Below are 27,295 nucleotides of genomic sequence, written 5' to 3'. Positions count from 1 at the left end.
CCACCCCATGCTACCAGTTCTATAGCTACAGCTAATTCTAGTATTGTGATTAGCTAGCTGCTTCTGAGCTCTGGTGAGCATGTCTAACATGATAATGTGTGTATCATCTGGCAGTGGCTTCCAGGATCCACCGTAGTGCAGACTCAGGTTTCAAAACCTGAGGTCTAAACAGCCCCTTTATAACCAACTAATGTGCGAGTCCCTGGCCCAAGTTCTCCCAGCCATGAAGACAGCGAGAAACTTGACTGTCTCAAATTTGGCCACCCAGATCTCCAGCCACTCCCTCCTTGTCGACTGTTGGTCCGGGTGTGTTCCCAGTGCATCTTTTCCTCCAAGCACTGTAATCGCACAATCCGCAGTGCTGGGAGTTCAGATGAGCGATAATTACCTGCTATTGCTCTGGGACTTTCCAAAATACCTGTTTAGTTCGCACTAACCGCCAGTGTGACCAAATGTCCACCACAAAAAATGCCAGCGCACCTTTTCCAGTGTGGGATAGGTGAAAAATCCCTGCCTCCAAAAGCCAATCAGGAAACAGGTCAAAAGTTCCTATCTGGCCCCAAAGGCGACCAGATAAACTCACACTAGAATATAGGGCAGGCGGGTGGGATGCCAGCAAGAAAGAGGAAGAGAAGAGGGGGGAACCGTCCTTAAATAACCTATTGTTCCCCCCTCTTCTTGAATCTGCTTGCGCGAGGTTGCGAGATCTCACGTCCTCCAGGGAAGATGGCAAAGGTAAGCCACGCTGCTGAAGCCCAGCTCAGCAGCGGCTTAATCATATGTTTCCCAGACCTACTGACTACTAAAGGGATTGAACCTGGTCCATTAAACATGCAGGTGGTGTTTAGTGAGAATATTGTTATATTGACCCATGCACTTTTAAAAGGGCATCACTTGAAATCTGTTGCAATTGGATTTTGTGTGGCTTACAGCTCACCAGGTTTCAGGAAAGTCTGTGAGAATAGACTGCCTGGCTTTATAGGTAATAACCAGCACTTTGAACTGGGTCCCAAAACAGACTGGCAGCCAGTGAAGCTGTTGCAATAAGGCAGTTACATGCTCCCTGTAACCAATGCCAGTCAACAATCTAGCTGTAGCATTTTGAACCAGCTGAATTTTCTGAACACTCTTCAGAAGGCAGCCTCACATAGAGTGCAATACAATATTCAAAACCAGCTTTAACTGAGCAAATGCACTTTTGACCACTGCTGAGAACTGTGCATGCAAGCTCAGGATTATGCCCAGGAATACACCCAAGCTGAAGACCTGTTTTTTTCAGGGAGAGTGTAACAGGCTATCCCATGATTTGCCCTGTGGCTGACCAGGAGCATTTCTGTCTTGTCTGGATCAAGTTTCGGTTAATTATCCCTCATCCAATCTATCACTGCCAACAGACATTGGTCTAAGATTGAAATCTTTTGATAAAAGAGATTTGTGTTGCCTTTTCTACTTTGTTTATATTAAATGTTCATGCAAGAACCAATGCTGAGCACTCCTTACAGGGGACCGTTTATTTTGATGGGAGAAGTATCTGCTTAATACTGATAAGTGCCAGTAGATGGCAATCTTTACTGTGAATAAACATCTCCGTAGAAGAAGTATTGACTCAAATATATTCTGTTTTCTGAAGGAGAAAAGATTCTCCTGCCAAAGCATCTCAGTTACATCAAAAGGCTTTAACTATGGGGCAAAATGTTTGGCACTAATTCCTCAAGTAATTAGGTTAATGCTATGGTGCCTTTTAAAGAGACTCAGAGAATTATTTTATGTGTCAGTCAGTCTAAATCCAAAGTGATCGGCAGTTTATTTTAATTTTTCTAGATGTTAAATATTTTTTTCCAAGAGTCTCTGTCAAAGCAGGTCACAGCTAAGTGATCTTAATTGGTTGAGAACGGGAAAGAACTTGTGTGGTTCTTATCCTGTATTCAAAGCTGCCAAGACCCAGCGCCCAACGTCACTGCAGGTTTCTGTTTCCTCCCTCCCCGTACTCTTTACACTCCCTTCTGACCGTGTTAATTGGGACAATATTCTTATTCAGAAGAAACAGATGTTTGTAGCTCAAACATGAGGAAGTCCATGTGTCTGTGCTCAGCATGCTCTTACCCCCTAGCATGGGTTACTCACACTGCAGGTCACAGCACACAGGAAAAGCAGCGTCTGTGGAATTAGATGTTTGCTCCCCTATGTGAAAAGGCCAGACACTAGCAAACCCTTTCAGTTCTTTTTTACATTTCCATGAACAAATCTAGCTCAGCCAGTCAGGAAAAGGAAGTTATGTGTCGCCAATAACAAGCTGCTGTCCACCATCACCCCGCCCACAGGATCCTGGGAACCAGGTCTTTAATACATGTTGATATTCCTTGGACTCATTCACACATGCATCTCTTGATTACTCAGGCACTTGAGAGCTGAATGCATGAATAGTTTCCATGGAAAGCATTAGCTTTGAGATTACATTGGATATAACAGTGAAGCTTATGATAATGGTTCATGCCCATATGCTAGGGATCACTTTGTGTGACTTTAACACACAGGCTTCTGTTTTAATGGGATCTAAACCCTCATGTTTGGAATGATAATTGTTTGAAAGTACTGTTATCGTCTCTCTCCACCTGATGCCCCCCCTTTTCACTTTAGACTGGGCAAAAAGCAGTGCAGACTGAAGCTTCTGTCCATCTCATAATGTACTTCCAGCCCTCTCCACTTGTGTTTTCATGTTATTATGCATTTTATAAAATACTTTAATGTTTTTAAGAGATTTCTTTCTCTGTAGCCACAAGAGAGGTACTATTTCAATATGCACCCATTATCAGCTTTCTAACATACGTAACCACTCTGAGGACATTTTAATCCATTTCAGTGGCTGAAATCCTATTGCATACTTCTTTCCCATTCTCTAAATTAAGAAATCTCCATAAGGCCTTACCTGTTGCATGCTGCGTTTGTGTACCTGTGCAACAGGATTTCAGCCAATAACTGGTAGCAACTTGAGCTTCCTAATGTTTGCCATATCCAGGGCTCAAACTCCTAGGTGCATGTTTAAGTGAACCCAAAGCAAGGAAACAAAGTCTCCATTTTGGAACTGAATGGGAGCACCGTTACTAGCTGTTTTGGTGTGTGAGGTTTCATTACCCGATTGGTCAAGCTTGGGTCATGTGAGATTGATGCATTATTGAAGAGAATGGAGGGGTGGGGAAGAGCACTTAGGTCTGAGTGCATGAAAGCTGTACTGGTTCCACACTGAGCTCATCTGTCTTATGTAACCTTCTACCCAGGGAGGAGTGGTTGGAGATGGTATATATGCCCTCAAGGCAGGTGGACTTGCAGCAAATCTCCGTGCCTGCTACATGTTGTTACCCTGAGTCAAAGCCCCATTTGGCCCACCCTTAGGGCTTTACTGAGTGGTAGGTAGCAGGGTTGAGAGCTGCATAATTTGCAGGTCGCTTTGTAGCCACTGGTGCTTCTTCCGGACTTCTGTCTTCCCGGGTGCCTGGATCCGGCTCTGTGCTTTGTCTATGAATTTCTTAACACAATTTGAAATGGATTATTCAAATGTATTAAATCTGTTTAAACTAATAAACTATCTCCTCTGCATTTTCTTTACTTCTTCCTTTCCAAAGAGAAAAATACAGTAATAAACATTTGCCTCCACAAACATCCTACCACTCAACAAAGCTCAATGCATGAAGCGAAAAATGCAGTCAGATCCCACACAATGCTATATGCACAGCAGTAAGCTGAACTGTCTCTGCCCACTGGTCTTCCAATCTGAGGTATATGGAGGGAGAAAAGAAGTGAGGAGGAGAAGAAAGAGGAGAGGAAAATAAGTGGGCAAGGGCACTATTGAAAGTGCACCACTGAATTCTTGTGGCAGCTGTAAGAAAGCAGGGTTTCCCCCCTTTAATTTATTGAGTCAACAGTAGGGTTGCAGACCACATTTAAAGGCCACCCAAATTAAATTACTGGAATTAAAATTTCAGGGCCATTTATAATTAATCCAGGGGATTACGTGCATCTTTTAGGCCCTACTGTGCAATTGTGTTTGCTTTCATTCTGCATAAATAGCTTGAGCAATTACCATTTTGAAGCAGAACACCGAGCTGCCCAGGAATGAGGCAATGCTTTTTATATATACTGAGAGAAGATAAATATGCAAAAACATGCACTGTTTTAAGCACTAAATAGGAGGTCTCCAGGGCAAGGGACGGCCTGCAACACTTTGTTGCAGATCTCATTTATTCCTATCCATTTCTGACTCCTGAGAGTAACCCATTAATCTCTGATTTTCTTTCCTAGAGTCACTTTGCATGAAAGATGGCCCCAGGTGCCTGTCAAACCCTTGCCAAAAGGACTCTGAGTGTGGTGGTGATGACGATGCTGCTGCAGCAGCAGCAAAAGGTGGCGGTTGCCATTGTCCTGACTCGTCACAACACTGTGTGCAAACAGGCTACGACCCTTGCTCCTCCAGCCCTTGTCTCCACAATGCTACCTGTTCAAGTGCTGCAGGAAACCTCAGCTTTACTTGCAACTGCCCCTTGGGGTACACTGGAACTACCTGCGAAATGGCTGCCAGCTCATGTGACTGGCATTTCTGCAGGCATGGAGGCACTTGCCAGGATCAGCCCGGTGGCCTTGCCTGCCTCTGTGCTGAAGGATACACGGGTACATACTGTGAAACTGATATCGACGAATGCCTTTCCAGCCCTTGCCACAACGGAGCAGTCTGCAGAGACAACCTCAGCGGGTACTCCTGCTACTGTGTCCCAGGCTACCAAGGAAAGCACTGTCACCTGGAAGTGGATGAATGTGTTTCGGACCCTTGTCTGAATGGTGGCACATGCCTGAACATGATAGGGAAGTATGAGTGCATTTGCCCTCTGGAGTACACAGGTAAGAATCTATGAAAATGTTCACAATGTTCCCAATGATACAAAAAAAGCAGTCTGGATTTTGTAAACACACTGGCTTCTTCCTGGCTGCTAGCTGAAGTAGCTGAATGTTTCTGGCTGATACTGGAAGCACCCCTCCTTCCCAAACCCAACACTGATTCATATGTGTGAATGCTCAAGGGAATTCCTCATATTCAGTGTTCTGTCCAGTGTCAACTTCAAATGGGGGCTAACAAATTTGGAATTGGAGGGGTTGCAGTGGGTGTGAATGTGTGCTATGTGTGCATCCACAGTACTCACTGCTTCATGACTTTTGTGCATTCTCTTTGCTCTTCTCCATGTTTTGGACACACCACACCATCCTTCACCCAGTGAGTAAATAGCCATCCCTACCCCTTCTTTTAGAAGCAGGCGAGTATCTCTCACTATCTATTTGGGACATTGACTATCATTTCTAGGCCAAGTGTCCCCACTCTGCTTCATGGATCATATCTACAAGAGGAGCATCCTTATATTGCTGCTCTGGAGAAGTAAAATAATTCCCCTTTTAAGCATGTTTTAACTCCCCCAACAGCCATTTGAAAAGAATTAAAGTGTTAATATCCACAGCTAACCCAAGGAAGACATAACACTGTCTAGTTGTTCTTCCTAACTTTTCACCAGTCTCTGTGGCCAGCATCTTCAGAGGACAGCACTCTGTGCTCTGGTGCAGTTTGTTTGGGAGTTGAGTATTTATGGCTGTGAAATCAGCTTTTGTCCTTTTCAGGAGATAGGTGATTATGGTGATCAGTGTGTTTTTGTTGTGGGTGTATTGTTGTGATAAGGAGGAGAGATTATCTGTCACTGTGATTGATGGTTGTCGTTAGATGGTCTTTTGTGTGTAGTGATCACTGGTCCTTGTGGCTGGGTAGAGTTCTACCAACCCCCCCCCCCAAAAAAAAAACCCCACAACAACCATTAAATCCTGGCTGTGAAAGCCTTTGCGAATACATAACACTATCTGTTTGAAGAAAAGGGAAAAATGTAATGATAGTAAAATAATGTATTTGACTGGGTAAAGTTTCACAAAGTGGTGAGTAAGACTTTATGTTAGTATAGATGGACACCAGTGGAAAACTGGGGATGAGATATGCAAAAAGGTATAGCCTGTAGCTTATTTCAGAAGCCAATCTGCTTAATAGCAATAAAGAGACAGAAAACAGACAGGTAACAGCTGTGAGGGAATTTTGATGGGAAACTGCTTTTAAACTCCTATCTGGGGCCCCCTGTAGTTATTTTTCCTTCACAGTAAAACTGGCCAGCCTAGGGTGGGATCATACAGGTGTATAGCTCACATTTTGTACTGCTTGAGACACAGTTCAGAAGGAATATTTTCCGATCTACAAGCAATAGCACTCCAGCCTAATCTGTGTCAAAGCTGGATATTTTTTATCCAGCAGTAAGGCTACTACTTTTTGGTAGCAATTCCCCTATGGGTTGAAAAGTCACTTTAGGGGAGATGACTACCAACAAAGTGACCCTTTCCAGTGCACTCAGATGCACATCTTTCCCACGGTCTCATTGCACCCTTAAACTTAGTAACCAGAAAACATGTCAAATGTAATATTTAAATTCAGCTTCTAATTCAGTAGAAAAAGTTCATGCAGATTATTCAAGCCCAAAGTTTAAATGATATACAAGCTAAAATAACTGTGTACAGCTCGTAGTTACAGTAGCTGTCCAAAGCTGTTCAATAAATAACACGATAACAAAATGGTAAATAATGCTTATTTGTAGTAGGCTAAAACAGTAGTTTTTACAAACACTGATGAGAGTCTGTCTCTGTCATCAGTGCTCTTTTCTTCCCTAAGAAACAGGTTTAATTTCAGCTAAAGCTCATCAGGATTTAAAACCAAAATTGGACTAGAATGTCATGGCTCAGCTACAAAAACATGTAACTAAGAAAAACTGAGAGTGGACTGGGTAGCATAACATGACTTCCTTGCCACCCAGTTCCATGATCTGCCCTGCTGGAAAATCTGCATGTGGAACTGGGCACAATGAACATTCTACTACAGTCTAAGGATTTTCTCAGCTAGCTTAGGATACCCCAGTAGTGGCTCAGGATTTGATCCTGATGCCAAAGAAGGGATTTGGAAAGTTAAGGCCATTCATAACCAGTAAGATGGCAGTCTAGATGGATGAGCTGCATCTGCCCCCTGTCCTGTTGTTTAGGCTCTCCAGATCCCTATAAGCCTCAGAAATAGGCGGGGGAGGGGATCAAGGTGAGGCTAAACCTGAGGCACCCAAGAGCAGCAGTTTTCCAGGAGGGGCACTACAGGACCCTCACGTCCCGACCACCACATGCACACATACCCCCCCCAAAAAAAAAATCAAAATGGCCAGAACTTCGGTTTTGATTCCTTCTCTCCATTTTGGACTGTTTGGAACCATTTTTGAGCTTGATGCATCTTAAGGAAGAATACTGGGAGTAAAAATCTGGCCTTTGGTTGTACCAGAATTGACCACTTCTAACCTGGAGCATCATCCTGCCATTGTGAAGTTAGGGGTAGCTTCAACATGTCATTGCAGTCATCCTTTTAAAAGGCAGATTCTTGAGTCCTGGCCCAGGGGACTATGTCTGAGTCCCTGGGATGGTGGGTTTTGTTTGTTTGCTTGCTTGTATCAATTAGTTTCTCACATAACAAGTTGGTGGCAAGGAACTCTTCCATCATGCCCCAAAGACCTGGAACAACGACTATTTGGGCAGGGACACTCTAAGTGCTTCTTGCACTTGCTTGTGTAACAGGCCACAAACAGACAGAATGGAACAACTGAAGTTTTGATGGGAAAGCCCTACCAAGCTTCTGGCACACTGATACAAGTGTGAAAGGCAAGTGACAGAGATTAGGCATTCAGCCCTTGCACAGTGCAAAATATGGTACAGTACTTGTTTGCAAGTAATTATAGTCTCACACAGCTTGGTCTCAGGTTTATTTGCACAATAGTTAACTTAGAGAAATGGTGCTGGTGCTAAGAACTGCACAGTGCACTGCAGTCATGGTTGAGTAGCTGACAGTCAAAGCTAAGGTTTGAGACTGTCACTGAAAGTAGGAGGCTAAAGCTCTTCCCAGGCAGCGATTCGATGGTGAAGAACAGCAGGGACCACTTTCTGGAGTTCTTCCAATGATTCAAAACAACCGGCTGGGAAGAATGTTGACTGAACAAGAGGGATGGGGACTCAAATTGCATGACTCGCTGTCAAGTCAGACTTAAGTCGCACCAGTGACTCAAGTTGGACTCGACTGCGGTGTGGTTTTTTTTTCAATGTCTTGGTCTCGACCCACAATTCAGAATCCACCCACCCCTCCTTTTTTCTGGGGGAAAGAGCTTGTTTTGAATAGATACTTGGACCTGGGGTTTGGGACCAAAGACTCAGAATTAGATTTGGGACTTGGACCCACCGACTTGCCAACATCCCCTACTTAACAATGAAAAAGGAGGGATGGAATATACATTACAGCACTCCTGAGAGCATTCAAGTCGTTTACAGCCAACAAACTTAGTGATCTTATGAAGTCTGTTCAGAAATAGGGTGGGACATTCTGAGAAAGTGGCCAAATTTTACTGGTGTTTGTGTGAGATATGAATAACTTGCTGGGGCTAATTGCAAGTAATTTGCAAGGTGTAGGGGTACATCTTGGTTGTGTACCTGGTCACATTTCTGGCTGCACAGCCAAGATGTACACCTAATAAATTAGCTGCAAGTAGCAATGGCAAATTATACAAACCTTATGTAACCACCAATATGATTCTACCCAGTGATTCCTTTTTTAAACAATAAAGTCATTTTTTCAGAATTAACTGCTGCTCTAACTCTGGCTCCACTCATGATTTTGTGGAAACCATACAAAAACTTTTTTTCTAGAGGAAGTCTTGGTTAAAATGTGGGCTTCAAAAACTTGCTGGATGGAATCCTCCCCGCGATCATCGCAAAGCGAATTTTCCCCATAGGAACCATCGCTAAGCTATCTCTCTTGTGATGGCAAAAAGTCCATTGCAAAGTGATTTCATCGCTATACGGAGCGATCGCTAAGCAAGGCACCACTGTAGTTTTAAACTGATGTTGAGTCTGATGGTGTAAATTGTTTCTAATGCTGCTCGCATTCTTCACCATGTGCCAGTTGTGCAACTTAGTGTGTGGCTAGGAATGTGGGTGGCAACTCATTAATTACTGGCAATTTGCTACTACAATTTAAGTCATTACATCTATGCCAGCATAAATCCACAGCAAGATTACGACTAATGTATGTTGCAGGTTGTTCCTGACTTTGCTGATTAAGTGATATGTGACAAAGACAATGCCTCCTGGCTTTAAAACTTTCTGGTCTGAGTAATTCATTCAGTGTAGTAGATATATATTTTTTGGGCTTCCACATTGATCTCACATTCCTTTACTTTCTATTGAGAGGGTTTGTTGAATAACATGCTGGACTCTTTTGAAGCTCTTCTGTAGCTTCCACCAAACCCTCAGCCCTCTTTACCTGCTTTTACTTTCCTGGATCTCCATGCCCACATAGTTTTCTATTGATCTTCTTGACTTGCAGTATTGTATACAACTTTCCTTCTAACACTAGAACCACAGGAATCATTCTGCTTTCTTAGCTCACCTGTACTACCTACTGTTTCCACATAATGTAGTTTCAGCATCTCCACATTTTTCTGGGTCACCCTCTAGACACAATCCTAAAATGTTACTGATTATGTGGGAAAGCTCTCTAACCATTTAGTTGTAAGGCTGATGCTATTGAGAGTACCTGAATTTTCACAGACATACCCTTTAATATCTGTGTATCAGTATATCAAAGGTTCTAGCACTTTCTAGAAGGCTGATTGCCGAAGAATTGATGCTTTTGAATTGTGGTGCTGGAGGAGACTCTTGGGAGTCCCCTGGACTGCAAGGAGAACAAACCTATCCATTCTGAAGGAAATCAACCCCGAGTGCTCACTGGAAGGACAGATCCTGAAGCTGAGGCTCCAATACTTTGGCCATCTCATGAGAAGAGAAGACTCCCTGGAAAAGACCCTGATGTTGGGAAAGTGTGATGGCAAGAGGAGAAGGGGACAACAGAGGACAAGATGGTTGGACAGTGTCATCAAAGCGACCAACATGAATTTGACCCAACTCCGGGAGGCAGTGAAAGGCAGGAGGGCCTGGTGTGCTCTGTTCTATGGGGTCACGAAGTTGGACATGACTTAACAACTAAACAACAACAAGGACTTTCTAAGAGGCATTCCACACTGACTGAAAAGCATTTTTATTTATTTAAACAAAGGTATAAAGTCCATTACCCAGTTCTTCAAAAGCCTCATATTCCCTCTGAAAAAAGTCCCAGACATTTTGCAAGCACAGTAAATACTTCTACACATTTTTCAAATCACTTTTAGTTTTGTCTTTTTTTTTTTTTTTTGGTCACCAGAGTCGAATCAACTAATCATTACTGAATATACTTGGCTTTTGAATTTCACATGGAGTAAGCTAACGAAATCCTGAGGAAAAGAAAAAGCACAGCTGGAGATCAGCACAGTATGTTCTTGGTAATCCCATTTCACACAGTGGCTTTTCTCAGGCATGTGAAATCTCCCCATGAAATTTCCCATAATACTTTCATATCAAACATCATTTAAAATGACCTCCTCTTGTGTTCTAACCACATTTACTTAGAGGGAGAGGGAGAACACATTTACTTGACATTCAGGGAAACCTCTCTGCACATAAGCTCCATTAAAATTGGACCGACTTCCAGGTAAATAGCCGCTATCTGCCACAGAGTTTGATACAATTAAATCCACTAGAATCAAGAAGCTTTAAATGAATACATTTTGTTGCTGGGTGGTGGCCAGTTTGAGCGCCAAGTGATATTTCCTTAAATACCCTTGTAATGTTTAATAATTTGACAGAAACTATCCAGCTCTTTTGATGGGATGATTTGTTAATGGTAGTATTATAAAGGATAACAAGAAGAGTGACCTGAAATTGCTTAAGAGTTTTATCTGAACAATGTGGCTTGGATTCCTTCATTTTTCTGAATTTCTTGTGAAAATATTTGGATATTGTTTAAAAAAACCATGTGTTTCCTGTACATTATTGGTTAATGTCATCTGTTCTTATAGTTATTTATATTGTTATTTGCTGATTTGTTCTTTCTGTTTTTCGTATTCTATTCTTATCTCTGTTTGATGTTTTATCTATTGTGACCCATGGCAGAGTAGTGGTTTGGCACTAATGGAAGCAGTATACAAGCTAAACAAGCAAACAAACAAACAAACAAAACACACACACACACACACACACACACACACACACACACACACACACACACACACACACACACACACACACACACACACACACACACACACACACACACACACTGTCACACATAGCCAGATTTGACTGACAGTGTAATGTTTGGATGCTGTCCTATTTCCTTTGTGATCCTGGACTGGATGAGAGCACTTGTGTGATTATTATGGGAAGCCAGAACCAAGAATCTACAAAGCAAAACATCGACCAAAAACTGCAAAAAAAAAAAAAAATCATTTTAAAAATAAAAATTGCTGTCTAAGTGTTTCCCTGAAGAAATTTCTATTGCACAAGATTGCTGAGTCAGGCTTAAAATAAAACTTGAAGAATATTTAGTCTATTGAAATTTAGAAACAATTTATTCCCCTGATAAACTAAGTTTATTGAACAATATATAATGAGGTAAATGGACAAGCTGTGTAACACTGTTACACTATACAAAGATATGGTAGTTGCAAGTATTTTCGGAGAATGAGAATTTTTTTTTTAAAGAGGCTTAAATCGCCTTCCCACCCTCTTGGAACAAAACAAAACAAGAAGAAAACTCTACAGAGTGTAGAAGTATATGAAAAGTTAAAAGCAGATACTCTTCTGTTGACGGACATAGTCTTCATCTGAAACCCTGCCTTCAGTTAAGATACATCATGCACACACCAAATGTGATTTCAAACAAGACGTGTGTTGCCTTCCTGCTACCCTGCTGGTACCAGTAGGTGTCTTGGCCCAGGCCAAGTGATGAGAGAAACTACAGAACAACAGGAAAGCCAGAGAGGAGTAAGAAGGAAAAGCCTATTAACTGCCAGCATGGCTGCTCTGAAATGATCACATTCAACCTAGACCTCCTGTTGTATGCAGGAAGCTGCATTTGTAACCTGTCCTGTTAGCCAAGCTCAAGGCTGTCACTCTAAGCACAGGAATGAAGTCCTTGATAGGTAAGGGGGACACACTCCCCTTTTGTCAGTGGTGGTGGTGGTGGGATGTAGTGAACCACATGAAAGTGAGGAAAGGAGGAAAAATATGAAGCATTTAGATAGGACTGGGGTTGCCCTCACCATAAAGAGACCCTGGGCACCATGTTCTCCTGCTTTCTCCAAGCTATCTCCCTCATTTTCTCTCCTTCCCCCTGTTATTTTGTCTTCTTGCTTTCTTTTTCATGATCCTTTTGCTTTGACATTGACGATTTTGACAACGATGATCATATAGCATTGGACATGTCATAGATGAAAACAGAAATAGCCGTGTGTACTTCTCACCCCAGTTCCCCCACCAAGGAGCAATGTGTGAGCTCTTTTCCCATTACAAAGTGCCAATGGCCTTGTTTTTGGTCCTTTGACTCTGGAACAGCTTATTTGGCATTGATTTTTGAAGGTCATTTCATAACCTGGATCTAATACTTCTCCTTAAAAACAATAGAAGAGAATATTTTAACTGGCTACTTATTATCATGTTTATGTGTATGCATTACATAGGATATCCAACCACTGAAACTCAGAGTTTACAGTCTACATAGATAACGGGAGGGAAAAGCTATAGTACACTACTACATTACACATTCGTATACATGAATTTGCCAGTAAAATATGCAAAATATTTATATGTAAATATATGTATTTTCTTCATTTAGAGCACAGTTATAAGCATGCTCATTCAGAAGAGGCCACTGCTTTCAAATGAGCTAGAAGGTGTGCTCAGGCTTAAAATATTTAATTCCACAAACCTAGGGAGAGATCTACTATGTAATATAGTGTGTGGGGAGCTTCTGTCAAATGTCTATATCCATTAATAATTACATGCTTCTAAAAGTGTCTCAAGACCTTCCCCCCAAAGTAAGCCTCAAACTGTTTTTTACTGGGAACAACGATCTGCTAATGAAAGCTGTCATAAATAGTGATTCATGATGTCCTATCTCCCTGGGGATTTCTTCAGGTTTTCTCAGAGGTGAAAATCCAGATGAATGCCAAACAATTGAAATGACCATACATTTTGCAAAATAAATATCCCTCCATGGCAGCTTCACCATGCTGATTTTCATTGCTACTAGATGACACATTCCTTGTTTCACGTGCAGTCGAAGTCAAAATGAGCCACTCAGGTAGTACTGGGTCAGCTTTTATCAAGAGGCATGACACTGCAATACGTTATGATTATGAACTCTTTCCAAACAGCTGCCCAGGTACTTAATGCATTCCTTTTCATGTAGTTGCTGCAACAAGGCTACTTCCATGTGGCTGGCATTGGCTATCATCATCTCACATCCCGTGCAGTAATATATCAGGACAGTAACAAAGTATGGGATCTAGTGTACCCAAGTGGAATCCAGTCTGTCCACAACACTATTGTGGAGAAATTCCTTGGGCACTACTGTATTTGGTGAGAAAGACGGGCACAAATTTATCAAATAGATTATGTCTAAATAATTACTGTAGTGTGGAATTGATCCTAAGTGCATCTGAAGCATGGGTATAGTCTTATTCGTTGTGAAAGGTCAAATTAGATGAGAGGGGAAATGCACATTTCATAGTATTTGCACCATTTTCTCCCCAGGCGTGCAATTTCTCCAAAGCACAATCAGACTTACAAATGAAGCCCAATACGCCATATCCCCCAATGAGCAATCGTGAAACTAAAACAAGCTAGTTTACACAACAGAGAGTAAGGCAGATACTAGATCAATTTTATCATTTCAGGGAGTTCTGCTTGAAATGATATGGCCACTGTTCCTTGCTATCTAACTTTGGGCCTACAATCTTCAAGAGTTTCTTTCAACTGCCCTTAACTTTCCAAATGTCTGTATAACGGAAAATTGTCTGCTCCAAAGAAGGAAGGAGGATTCTCCAGCCCTACTTCTATTGCTTTCCCACAGCACAGCCTCTAGAATAATCTTAGGCAGATAGAAGATCACCATGATGATGAAGAAGCCCACAAGAATAATCAGCAGTCTTTATCCAGATTCTGGAGATATGACACATTTCAAGTTCTCTTCCTCCTTCTGTCCCAGTTACTTCCCAATTAGGGAAACACAGCACAACACAGGAAGCTGAATTATTAGAGGCTAGAAGGGTTACAAGTTGAAACAGCAGAGGTAAGAGAGTCAGTCTTAAAATATAAACCCAAAGAGACTTCATATGTTGATGTATGGCTTCCAGCAGCTACAAGTAAAATAATAAGGGTAATAATTCCATAAAGGGGTGGTTTGCTGTTTCTGCGGTAGTAAAATACTGGATTTTAAAGTCTGCTTAAAGAAGTGATTTATCAGAGAGTATTTTGGAGGAGGGGGAAAATGCTTGCTGTTGTTGTTCTGGTTGTTGTTTGGTTTTCTGCAGTCTGCTATGAGATGTGTTAAATGCGTGAGCCAGAGGGAGTCTTGGATGAAACCCCCAAGGTGTCCCTGCCGGTAATAAAAATCCTCATTTACTCTGTCAAAGGGAGCTTGCCTATTGCTATTATCCCAGCCTGACACCATGAATCACAGTGGGAAATCATCCAGCCTCATCTCATTTCCCTGGGATGTTAAAAAGCTTATAACTTTTGATGTGTATGCCGAGGACTTGCAATAAATCAATAGCAGTAATGCTAACCAAATGCTCTCGTTACCGGCTCCAACTTGCTGCTTGCTCCATGAGCTCTCTAAGCTGCTATATGTGACTGGTATACTGCATGTTTCCCCTCCCCCCACGTCCTGGCCCAAAGAGCCAAAAAACGTCTCACATAATTCTCACACAAATGAAAGAAGCTTGTGTGTGCATGACAAACAGGAAGACGGAACATTTAAGGCAGTCGACAGAGAGAGGGTGGTGGAAGAGGAATCTGCATTTTTACAGCTGTGATAATGCACTGCAGATGTGTGATGTGTTTACAATGCATGTGCTGGGCAGCTGTTAAATAAAGGAGTATAAGTGATGCTGCATATGTTGACCATCAAGTGGACCATATCTCCATTATGTTAGTAGTCTAATCCCAAGAATGCATAAAGTTTGGGATGCTTGTGCAGACTGTGGCTTCTTGTACGCCTGATCTGGTGCTGTGAAGAACAGCTAAGATGAACTATGAAGAATTGTAGGGACTGCTGTTGAGGGGGAAAATGTGAATATTCTTCATGTGAAGATGAGACTAAACATAGCCAAGCCAAGCCAAAGAACCTATCAAGCCTAGCTCATGCGATCTGGAAGTAGGTGCAAACCAGGCTAAATCCAGTGTTCCAAAGTCATGGCCGATTGTTCCTTCAGGGTTTTTATATATAGAAAAAAAAAAGGGAAACACTATAAAGTACCAAAGCTTTTTTGAACATATGTTTATAGGATCAGCAGACACTTTGCTCAGATGGACTTTTAAAACATTGAGCTCTAGCATCAGATGTTTCAAGGTGGCTAATAAACTTGGGCCCAATTAAATGCACCTTTGCTACAGCAATTTGGCCAGCGGGGCAGGATCATGCCCATCACTTTTAGATGAACATCTTTGCCTATTCCCAGACATTTACGTGGTTTACAGTGTTTCTTTATAGATTTCAGGTCCTCCCAAGGAGAATTGAAATTGAGAGATAACTATTTGCCCAGGACTGCAGAGCAATATCTTGCCCTGTTGGAGAACAGAGAAACATTGCCTTTCATCTTCGTCATCTTTATAATCATCATCATCATCCACATTTCAATTGAGGAAAACAATCTGAATCATACACCTATTATCTGAATCATACACCTATCAGATAGCACTGTTTCACAAATGATGAGATGTGTGTGTCTGTCTTTCTGTCTGTCTGTATATGCAAACACTTCTTTAATTGTAAGTGCTGGCATTCCCATTTCTTACAGAATGATCCATAGCTTCTCATGATTTACAATGTCAAAGACTTTCTGTAGTCTATAAATAGATGTGCCTCAGTACTTGATTGTCCTGATGCATAACCTGTATTGTGAACAAGAAGCTACTGACAGGACAGAATATAGAGAGACAAAATGGTTTCCTATAGGGAAAGGCGTCAGACAAGGGTGCATTTTATCTCCCTGTCCCTTTAATCTATATGCAAAACATATCATATAGAAAACTGAACTAGATTCATGTTGAAAATTGTTGGAAAAAACCCCAGAAAATTTAAGATACACAAATGACACCATCTTACTGGCAGAAAGCAGCAATGCCTTAAAATAACTTTAGATAAAAGTTAAAGTTTCAAAGCAGGACTGCAGTTGAACATTAAAAAAAATACACAGCTTTAATGCTGACAATGAAGATATTGAAATTATTAAAGACTTTGTATACCTTGACTCAACCATCAGTCCAAATGGAGACTGCAGCCAAGAAATCAGAAGAAGACTGAGACTTGGAAGAAATGAAGGAATTAATGTAAGGATGCGTCACTTTGTATGGGTGTGCATGCGGGATAGTGAAGAAGGTTGTCAGGAAAATAATTGATCGATTTCAAATATGTTTCTGGAAAACAACTTTGTAAATATTCTGTACTGAGAAAGATGAACAAGTAGATCCTTTAGCAAATCAAGCAAGAACTATCTCTGGAGGGGAAATGATGAAACTGAGGCTGTCCTACTTCAGGCACATCATGAAAGGGCAATGTTCTCTGGAAAGGACAATAATTCTAGGAAATGTTAAAGGCAACAGGAAAAGAGGAAGAAAAAACATGAGATGAATTGACTCCTTAAAGGAAGCCATAGACTTGCATTTACAAGAGTTAAGGGCAGTTCAGGACAGGATATTTTGGAGATTGCCCATTCATAGAGTTGTCATTAGAGATGGGCATGAACCCACTGGTTCAGTAGTTCATATGGTCCATCCTTCGAACAAAGAGGGCTCTGGCAGTTCTGAACCCCACCTCCTCTAGCGGGCATCCACTCAGAGGCAGCACTCCAGCTTCCCAGGCCTGCCTCCTCCAGGCATGGCCTCTGAGGGGGCAACTGCTGGAGGAGGCAGGGTTGGGAAGCACCAAACACCTGTTCATCCAGAAGATGAATCGGCCCAAACTGCTGAACCAGCAGTTTACGCCCATCTCTAGTTGCTGTAAGTTGGAGATGACCTGAGGACACATAACCAGAACCCACTGGCATTCCAAAGAAGCCATTGCATGACTTAGTGGTCTTGAACCTTCTCTTAATTTTGAGGAATATAGATCTAAGATTCCTTGCTTCCTTTCCTCATATTGCTTTTATTTATGGCAGAGCAAAGTATGTAGGTGCCAGCACATATATATATCTCTTTTCCTGTTCTTCCTCCTCCTCTTCCATGTCTCTTAAAATCCCATGTTTTTGCCAGTTGATTGCAGCTGGAGAGACCAGAGGGAAATCCCTCCCATATACAATCCATCACATTGGCTAGACATTTTATAGATGGAAAGGCTCACTTGCCTAAGGCAGGTTACTTGATTTGACAGACTAATAGCCTGATCCAACATAGCAAACGATCCTGTGGTTTCATGTTAATAATCAGGCTGTTTTTTGGCCCGTAGTTTTGAATCTGGCTATGCAGTGACTTTGATACGCACTGCATTTATTTTTGTCACCATGTTTTCAAATGTTCTTAGGGAGCTGCTATTAACAAGCCCTGACAGATTTACGGTCAGTAGACATACTTTGACAAATGCACAGGAGTCCCCTCCCTCTTTTTTTTAAACAATTACTCATGATGAATTCATAAGGCAAAAACGCTGAGATTTGCTTGACATTTCTTGATGTAATGCTGGTTACTTTTAAATCTTAAAGCAGCCTCATACAATGGACCAGCGTATAGATCCAACATTCACTGGGACATAGGGACAGTCTTTGGGTTTCAGTTTTTCCTCAGTGCCCAGAATAAGATGTATGCATCAAGAAATCTATCCATCTACCACACAAAAGAGGCTGGCCCGATTCTGTGGGAGCGTATAAGCGATTTCAAGTATGTGCACATTAGTGTCAATGTAACACATTCATTCTCTGGAGGAGGGGGGAATGTGTGAGCCTAAGATGGCTCATATGTGTGACAGAATGGACCAGATAATCTTAGAACTGCAGAGATGAAGGGGCCCTATGGATCATCAAGTCCAGTCCCCATCAAGAAGGCACAGTGAGGAATCAAACTGCCAACTTCTGGCTCCCCAGCCATATACGTACCTGAACCACTGAGCTATCCAGCAGTTCTTTAAACAACTAGAACCTGTGTGATCTAGCTTTTAGGGGATCTCACATCTACCTTGCTTTATGGTTCATAGCATGAAGTGTTGGACATGTGTGCTTTGCAAAGGTAACATTCCTCAGCAAATGTCCCCATGATTCAAATGAAAGAGTTTCTGTACCCCTGACTTCTTTTCAGACAGAACACAGCACTATGGGTGGTGAAATTTGCATTTTCATGCCACATTCACTGACTGCTCTCTACCATGTTTTGGTGTATTCTGGTATATTCAGGTGTATTCAGTCATACTTTGCAAAGCAAGAATGTAAAAGCACAATATATCAGTGAAAATACAAGAGGCAGCACAGAAGGGAAAAATACTGGATCTTCACTTCTCTTCATCAGGTAATGGCCAGATTCTTGTTGGTTAATTAAACTAGTCTAAGTGCAATGGCATAAACTGCACTAATTAACAACATGTTGCTTGTCTTTCTTCTCATGCACCAAGGAGCAAATCATTCCCTAGTAGCAGCAATTTGCCACTGCATTACAATGAAGTAATGGAAGTTCCCAGAATTTTGCAGTCTGTCTATGGAAATTGTGGGTTTTAACTCCTATCTTGAGAGGTACAAGCACCAATGAGGGCTTTCCTATCTTCATTTCCTCCTCTTCCTCCTGCCCGTTACATGTGCAGGCACATCATGTCAGGTTACCCTCTTTCCCCAAAGGTAACTCACTAGAGCTTAGGAACAAAGGATGCTACCTTGGAACTGATCAGATCTAGCTAGCTCAGTCCTGTTCACACTGACCACCGGCAGCTCTTCAGGTTCCTGGTCCTACCCGAAGCCTACAGGCTTGCTGCCCATATACGGTCTCTTTCTTTTTTTTCAAATATAAGTTGCCCGTGCCAGGTGGAGGCTACGCTGTAGATGGAAATGAAGCTCAGGGCTGCCCCATTTCTGTAGCAATTCCAAAAGCAAGGAAGATTGGCACAACCTGGGAGAAGAGAAAGAACTCTCCCCTTGAACTTGTAAATAAAAACAAGGAACACAAACCCATAGCCAAGGCATCTTTCACATACAGCAAGGGCAACCCAGCCATCAGCGAGCAGCAGCTGTTCTGTAGTAATTGCAACACTCACAGTAAAGCTAGGGGGCCTGGTAGCCAGATAGCAATAGGCAGTCAGTGCCCTCTTCCCCTGTTATTTTTGCACCAGCTGAGCTACGCCAATACTGGAGCAAGCAGGAGAGATTTACCTAACAACCTCAGCACAGCCAAGGTCACAGCAAAGGCCTCCACACATCAGGGAAGCAAACACAACACAAGAAGGAAGAATCTGCCTCTCAAATAGCATGCTAGGCAGCGGCAATTTATGGCAGAGAGGAACAGCCAGCCTCCAGGTTGTGCTAGTTTATCATTTCAGAAGGGAATCAAGATGGAAGTGGAACATGAAAGCAGCTTTCCAGGAGAAATAAAACAACTTTCCATTTAGAAGAACTGCTCAATATTCACGTTGTGCAAAGAAAAGTCCTTTGGAGGCTGAAACTTGTTTTTAGCACCAAGAATCTGGCCAGCCCCCTTTTGGCCAGCTATTTTCAGGGATAGCAAAACCAGTGTTAAATTGAAAAAAAAAAAAACTTGTTATGGATTCTATCCATGATCAGCTAAATAAAAAGCACCAAAACATATTTGGCTATGTATATATAGCTCCAAAAGCAAGCCATGACAGTTCAGGATTGTGCCATGGCCTGAAATAGAATGAATTATGAAAAGCCAGAGAGGGTTCAGACCATGAACGTTGCTGCTGTTTATCAGACTATACTGTATACCTGTCTGGATGTTCTGAAGCTTACCAAAAAGATCGGGTTGAAATTATGCAGGACTGTGGCATTACGAAGCCCAAAGCTGTGTGATATTTAAAAACTTGTGACTAATTGGATGACTGTGGTGAATAAACATGATGTGAGAGTTACTATAAAATTAAGCTCAAAGCAATTTTTCTCTGTGTCTTGTAGTTCTAGAACCTGGGGTCTTCTGCTAAAGCTTATGTATAGGATATCTAGGAAAGATAAAAGGAAGCACTTCTTCACATTGCACATAGTTAAACAATTAAAGAGGCAGTAATGGATGCCAGCTTGGATAGCTTTAAAAGGCAAGTGGATCTATTCAGGAACCCCCCACAGCGATCTATGGATACCAGTCAGGATAGCAATTGATCACTTCTGTTACCAGTACATCTCTCCATATCAGATGATGAGAAACACCAAGCAAATTCATATTCTGCTACTATGCTCCCCATTGACCAGTGGCCACCATGTAATCAGAAGTTGGACCCCACAGAACTCTGTTTGACCTATCTTATTCCTTTCTACTCATCAATAGATGCATATCCTGTCTTGTATCTCTTATTGAAACATGCATAAAAAAAATCACAATAAGTATCAAAGCTAGCTATAAGGAAATTATGAATAGCCTACCAAATCTCTCTCTCTCTCTCTCTCTCTCTCTCTCTCTCTCTCTCTGTGTGTGTGTGTGTGTGTGTGTGTGTGTGTGTGTGAGAGAGAGAGAGAGAGAGAGAGAGAGAGAGAGAGCGCTCTGCTGCTAACCTATCTCAGTTAGAAAATGCATAAAACCAAATTTAAAGTCTTTGGAAGCTAAGGGAGCTAACAAAAGAAACCATGTGAGATTAAAATGCATCCAGAACCAAACCCTACAAACAGCAGTAGAGAGAGATCTGCTTCCTCTTATTATATGTAGCAATGTAGCTACATTGTAGCCAGATTTATTTTTAGTGGCCTTTGAATACTAGGAACCTACATGTATGCACTGGTGATGTGAAACAAGAATGATTGCAATAATTATAATCATAATAGTAAAATCCCAAGACTAGAAGATTATCACAGTCTACAGGAGCCTGTAAGTAGAAATGCCTTTCCCAAACAGATCATTTTGATGTTCTTTCAGACTTCTTACTGTACTTAATTTTTTGGCAGGCATCAACTGTGGGCTGGAAATAGATGAGTGTTTGTCACAACCTTGCTTGAACGGTGGAACCTGTCATGATAATTTGGGGGGCTATTACTGTTCCTGTCCACTTGGCTTCATCGGTGATCTCTGTGCTGTCAACACTGATGAGTGTGCTAGTCAACCATGCCTCAATGGGGGCGAGTGTATAGATGACATCGATGGGTATGTACTGCCAGCACTGGAAAACCTGTTGACAATAAATGACAAGTGCTTGTTACCTTTAGCCTAATAGATGGGAATCACCTTGTGGGTCAAGCTGGCTGACAATGTGAACTTCTTGATTGTCTCTACCAACTGGCAAATCTTTGATTCCAGCTTGAATTTGAGGGTATTTAGAAATTAACTTGAAACCCAATCTCATTCTCCACCAAAGATGAGAGATTAGGGTTTTGTTTTGTTTTTCCTTTGAATTAGGATCCTTCTGTTAGATTGTAAAAATCGTTCAGATGTTAATTTTAGGGTTGCTTTCCTCAAGAAAATATGTCAAGCGTTTAGAAAACATCCTGTGAGATTCATTAAAATGTACCAAAAAAAGCTGTACATGGGTAGGCAGGAAGCATACTGAGTGCTGGTATGCACGGATGCATGCATGCACATTATTCATTAATAATCATAATTATGTGCAATCAAAGCTGAAAAACCATAGGTAACCTATCACAAAGGACAAGCGATAGTTGTCTTCTAAATCTTTTGGTCTACGACTCTCATCAGTCAACACTCAGCACAATCAATGGTACCAATTTGGGAAAGGCAAAATCCAAAATATCTAGAGGACCAAACATTCCTCATTCCTGATGTAGGGAGGATGAGAATTGTGAGTCATGCTTCTCATTATCTGAGCTATTTTGTTCTTTATGTCCCCAGCTGAATTTTTTTGGTTCACCCTTCCTATGAACACACACACACACGGCAGTGTTTAGCATGATCTAGACCACTGGTTCTTAACCTTGGGTTACTCAGGAGTTTTGGACTGCAACTCCCAGAAGCCTTCACCATCAACTGTGCTGGCTGGGGTTTCTGGGAGTTGCAGTTCAAAAACATCCGAGTAACAAAGGTTAAGAACCACTGATCTAGACTAATCCAGGCTGGGATAATGAGGCCACCTAGGCACATCTTTACTTGGGGATGGCAATAGTAAACCAGTCTTAAGTACTTCCCATTCCCCAAAAACCCTATTAGGATCATTATAGGTTGGAAGGGACTTCATGGCAACAATGTAAACATAACAGGTGTTTGAAAGCCAATTGGGATGGGCTATGTGAGAAGGGTTAAGCCCTCCATTTTTCCCTTTCCCTTTTTGCTTCCAGATTCTGGTAATATTCCGTAATAAACCTATTTTAATTCTAAAAGTGTTGTCAGGGGGTCAGGTTTTGGACAAAAATATTCTGCCAACATTTCTAAAAATTGTTTTCCATCTTGATATAGACACTGAAATTAAATCTAAAATCTTTACAGTCAAGCTATATCTTTATTGGGGAGAACTCAAATATGAACAAAACTGCAGGGAAGTTTTCAAGAATCCGATATATTGTTAATTGGGAAAGATATTATGAAAAAACAAAAACAAACAAACAAAAACAAAATACAGGTTAGGTGAAATGAGTTTAAGTGAGCTCGTCACCTAAGCCATGAAGTCTACATGGTCAGAGTTTTGAGATGGAGTGAAGGAAGTGCTACATACGTAAATGGATTAAACTCTATTAGGATGTGTTGGCCAATAGTTTTACTGGACTAAGAAAAAGTCATTTTTGAAAGGTGAAATTTTGAGCTCTAGAGAACTCTTCAACAGGTTTTGTAACCCATGGCTTGTGGTGGGGATTAAAATCTGAAGAATCAATTATCAAGCAGGCTAGACATTAATGCCACAGGATCTGAAGTTGAACCAAAATTCCAAGATGGAGGCACAAGAGATGAACTCTCAGTTTGAGGGGGTGATGGTACCAAATTTTACCTGAATGGTCTTCTTCCATCTCTGTAGATCAGAGATAAGCAAAGAATTGCCTCCAGGCCATGTGTGACCTCAAGCTGTTTTTATAGCCCAATGCCTCTTAGCGCTCTTCAGAAAAATATTTTTGTTGTTGTTGCTAAATCCAAAGAATTTCAATAAGCTTCTTTTCTTTTCTTTTCTTTTTTCTTTCTTTTTCTTTTTTCTTTTTCCTTTTTTTTGTATTCTTGAAGACTTTCACAGCTGGGATCTGCAAGTTGTTGTGGGTTTTTCGGGTTCTTTGGCCGTGTTCTGAAGGTTGTTCTTCCTAACGTTTTGCCAGTCTCTGTGGCCAGCATCTTCAGAGGACAGGAATCAGAACTCTGTGCTCTGTTGCAGTTTGTTGGATAGTTGAGTATTTATAGCTGTGGGAACAGCTTTTGTCCTTTTCAGGGGATTGGGTGATTATGGTGATCAACGTATTTTTGTTGTGGATGTATTGTTGTAATAAAGGGGAGATATTATTTGTCACTGTGATTGATGGGTGTCATTAGCTGATCTTTTGTGTGCAGTGATCCCATGTCCTTGTGGCTGACTAGAGTTCATTGACCTTTTGCAGGCTGTATTTTTCAGTGGTGGGAGCCAGGCCTTGTTGAGTTTTAAACTTTCTTTTTTGTTGAAGCTCTGCTGGTGTTTGTGGATTTCAATGGCTTCCCTGTGCAGTCTAACATAATGATTGCTGGTGTTGTCCAGTGCTTCCAAAACAAGCTGGACATGAAATTCTATTTCTAATACTGAAGTAAAATAATGATATCCAGTTTCTCGTATGTAGAAAATAACAGTCAGAGAAATCTGAACTGGAGTCTTGAGACCTAATTTTTCAAGACAAGAGGAATGTTTTTGTATAGAGAAACATTTGATCATTTGAGACAGGTATACCTGTAGTATGTGAAGTGGGAAGATAAAACTCAAAGTCCCAGATACAAGTTTAACACTTCACTGAGTGGATATGGATTTTTTTTGCCAAAACAGCTATCTAATTTGAATACCTTTTTAGACTAAAAGAAGTGAAACTGGCAGCAAAACATTGGGGTGTAATATTCTGCTGATTAGATTTCGAGGTTTTAATACACATTTCCCCTTCATCCTATGAACAGCCTGGGCTGGCACATTAGGCTTGGGGGGGGGGGTTTCTCATCCTTTGTAGTCTTCTTCTGTGGATTTAGGTACCTCTGGAAACCTTGGGATTCCCCTCAAAGCAGCTGAAAACTTCTCCTCTTACATGTGGGCGGTGCCACTTTGCTTACATGAGCAATAGCATTTACAGCCTAAGCCCTGAAAAGGAGAGCAAATGACATAAACCACTGCATTCTCCTATCATGAGAGAACAGATACCACATTGAGGTCAAATGCTCCTTTCTGCCTGAATGCAACAATAACAGTTATTTATGACACTCATCAACCCACACCAATAAAGGTGTCCCCTGAATTGTCCTGATTACAGGCTCAGGTTGTCTGCTTTCCACCGATAAAGGAAAATGCAAATTTTGCAGCAGCATTAGCTGTACGAGCATCATTTTGCAGAGGCCACTCTGTTGGACCAATTCTGTGTTGCGTCTCAAACTGGATCAATGGTGAAATTTAAGAGCATACACATGTAAAAATGACCGTGTGTGAGGGAAAAAATGAAGCTGAAGATCAGATTTTGCCCATTTTGAATGAGAGCTGTTTGCCATATTTGGGGCAAAAGGTCATGTCAAGGCTAAAGATTTCTGAAAAGCAGAGTCTGTCTTCCAAGTAACCCATCTCTGCATGTATTTCTGCAAGCACTTTCATATTCTGCCTTTTTGTTTTCTTTTCTGCCTGCCTGTTTTCTTATTTTGTATCCCCATTCAGCTTGGAGAAGGATTGTGACTGTGTAGTGGACAATAGGGTGTGTATGCTCCTGGTCCACGCAGGGATACTCAGCATGCCTGTGAAGGGTTTGGATTGGTAAAACTCCATCGGAAACCTGAAGTGTTGTTTTGAATGATAACCAGTTCTCTGCCTTTGTGTGAGGCATTTTTAAATATATTTCTAAAATGTATGGTGTATGTATTTCTAAAATTTGTTTTCATTGCTAAGTGTACATCTTAATGTTAATGAGGGGTACTGAATGATGGGAAAGATGGAAGAAAGAGAGGTTTGTTTGTTTTTTTTTTTTTTGAAGAAAACTGTGCTGAATGTAGATAGAGTGGCAGAATAAGAGAGACATTTTGGGTGGGGAGTCAGTACAGAAATACTGTTCAGCTCTGGAAAGAGGCAAGGAAAAATTTGGGCAGCTGTTACCAAAGAATAACAGGAGGGGGCAGGGCTCCAGCCTAACTTATACATATCCAGCAGTTCATAAGTGGGCAACCTACACAGTCCATGGCCTAATTTCAAAAGCCCTCTGAAATGGTGAGTTCAAAGTCTCTAGCAAGAGCAATCTTTTGGTTCCCTGGCAACCTGGTTGAAGAAAAAGCAGGAGGAGGAGGAGGAGGAGGGAGTAACAGTGCCAGGGAGAAAAAGACAGAGGCAGAAAGTTGTTAGAAAGAGGAAGAGAAGGAGACGGGAGATGAGGGAGAGAGCAAGAGAGTGTCAAGTAACTTAATTTTTTTAAAGGACTAGCCATATTTATGACAAGCATGTGCTCCCCCCACCCACCCATCCACACACACAACAAATAACCACTAAGGGAATGTGACCCTCAAAAGAAAAAGAAAAACCACACCACTGCAATGGAGCAGCTCTAGAAAGCTAGACAGATGGTCGGTCTACTAAACGCATGTTAAGCTGTGGCGGACCCTCTTTCTGCATGTGTTCCCTACATTAGTTCCTTTGTGTTGGTCACACCCATGTCATAACAATGGCACTTGTGAGGATACAATGGAGAGTTACATATGTCACTGCTGGTCAGGTAAAGTTTCTTTTTTTTCCTCACAACTTGCCATCTCAATGGGTGTCTTTGGTTTCTTTAAAAGATTTGTTTTTTTAGAGCAAATTATGCACCACAACAATATACATTCTGTACCAAAATATGCTGAATGGCTAACCTTTATAAATTATAAACAGTTTTCATATATCGACTTAGCATGCATTATTTATTCAGTTCTACTAATTAGGGAGAAAAGGCGTGAGTTATGCAAGCCCCTGATACTCCATCCTCGACCACTGGAAGCCCTACTTAATCCTGCTATTGACATTTCACAAACATGGTCAACATCTTTGAAAGCTCATCATCATAACCCTAAGGACAAACAACTTACTTTAGGGGGGAAAACACAAATTACCACTAGAATTCTCCAAAAAGCAAATTTTGTGTTGGTCATCAAATTCTATGCTTTAATTTATTGTATTTATTCAATTTATATTTGTTTTCCCCCTCCAGAATAGCTCTCATCGCCATTAACAGTAGCAAAAACCAAATAGAATGAAAATAATGAAGAAGAAGAATTTTAATATACTATAAAGATACATCAAGTAAAAAGAAATAATGGCACCCAACCAGTTAAACACTCTTCAACAGCTCTTCAGTGTCACAAGCATATCTGGGGAAAAGGAGAAGAGGAGAATAACAGCGAGGGGGCTTGTTCATCCTTCTTTGGCAGGGATTTCCACAGCTGAAGTGTCAGGTCAGAGAATCTGATGCCTGAACCCCTCTCTAAGAGCCTTATAGACCTTCATGGACCTTTAGGAAAAATCAGAAGCCTGATTTGTCAGAGATTGCTTTTCCCCCTGAAAAAGGGTTAATTCCAGAATGAAACCAGATAACCCTTTCCAGTCATATCAAAATACATCAAAGTATCAAGTTATTTTTATTTATTTTATTTCTTAGAATTGCAGAGCTGGAAGGGGCGCTATGGATCATGGAGTCCAGCCCCTATCAAGGAGGCACAATGGGGAATTTAACACCCAGCCCCCAGCTCTGCAGCCAGATACCCAAACCACTGAAATATCCAGCAGTTCTATTTAATTATCACAGTGATT

At 41.4% G+C, this 27,295-nt stretch overlaps 1 protein-coding gene across 1 annotated transcript in view; it reads left to right on the top strand.

Moving 5' to 3' along the window:
- CRB1 (crumbs cell polarity complex component 1) overlaps positions 1-27,295 on the top strand; it is a 165,874-nt gene that overhangs the window by 57,348 nt on the left and 81,231 nt on the right. Inside the window, exon 2 of the mRNA XM_078392297.1 lies at positions 4,297-4,890. Within this exon, the coding sequence (XP_078248423.1) occupies positions 4,297-4,890 (594 nt within the window). The remainder of the gene's footprint in view (positions 1-4,296; positions 4,891-27,295) is intronic.

This window comes from Pogona vitticeps, chromosome 4, assembly GCF_051106095.1.
Source record: "Pogona vitticeps strain Pit_001003342236 chromosome 4, PviZW2.1, whole genome shotgun sequence".
In the NCBI taxonomy this organism is placed as follows: Eukaryota; Metazoa; Chordata; class Lepidosauria; order Squamata; family Agamidae; genus Pogona; species Pogona vitticeps.
This window is presented reverse-complemented; position numbering and strand designations above follow the sequence as displayed.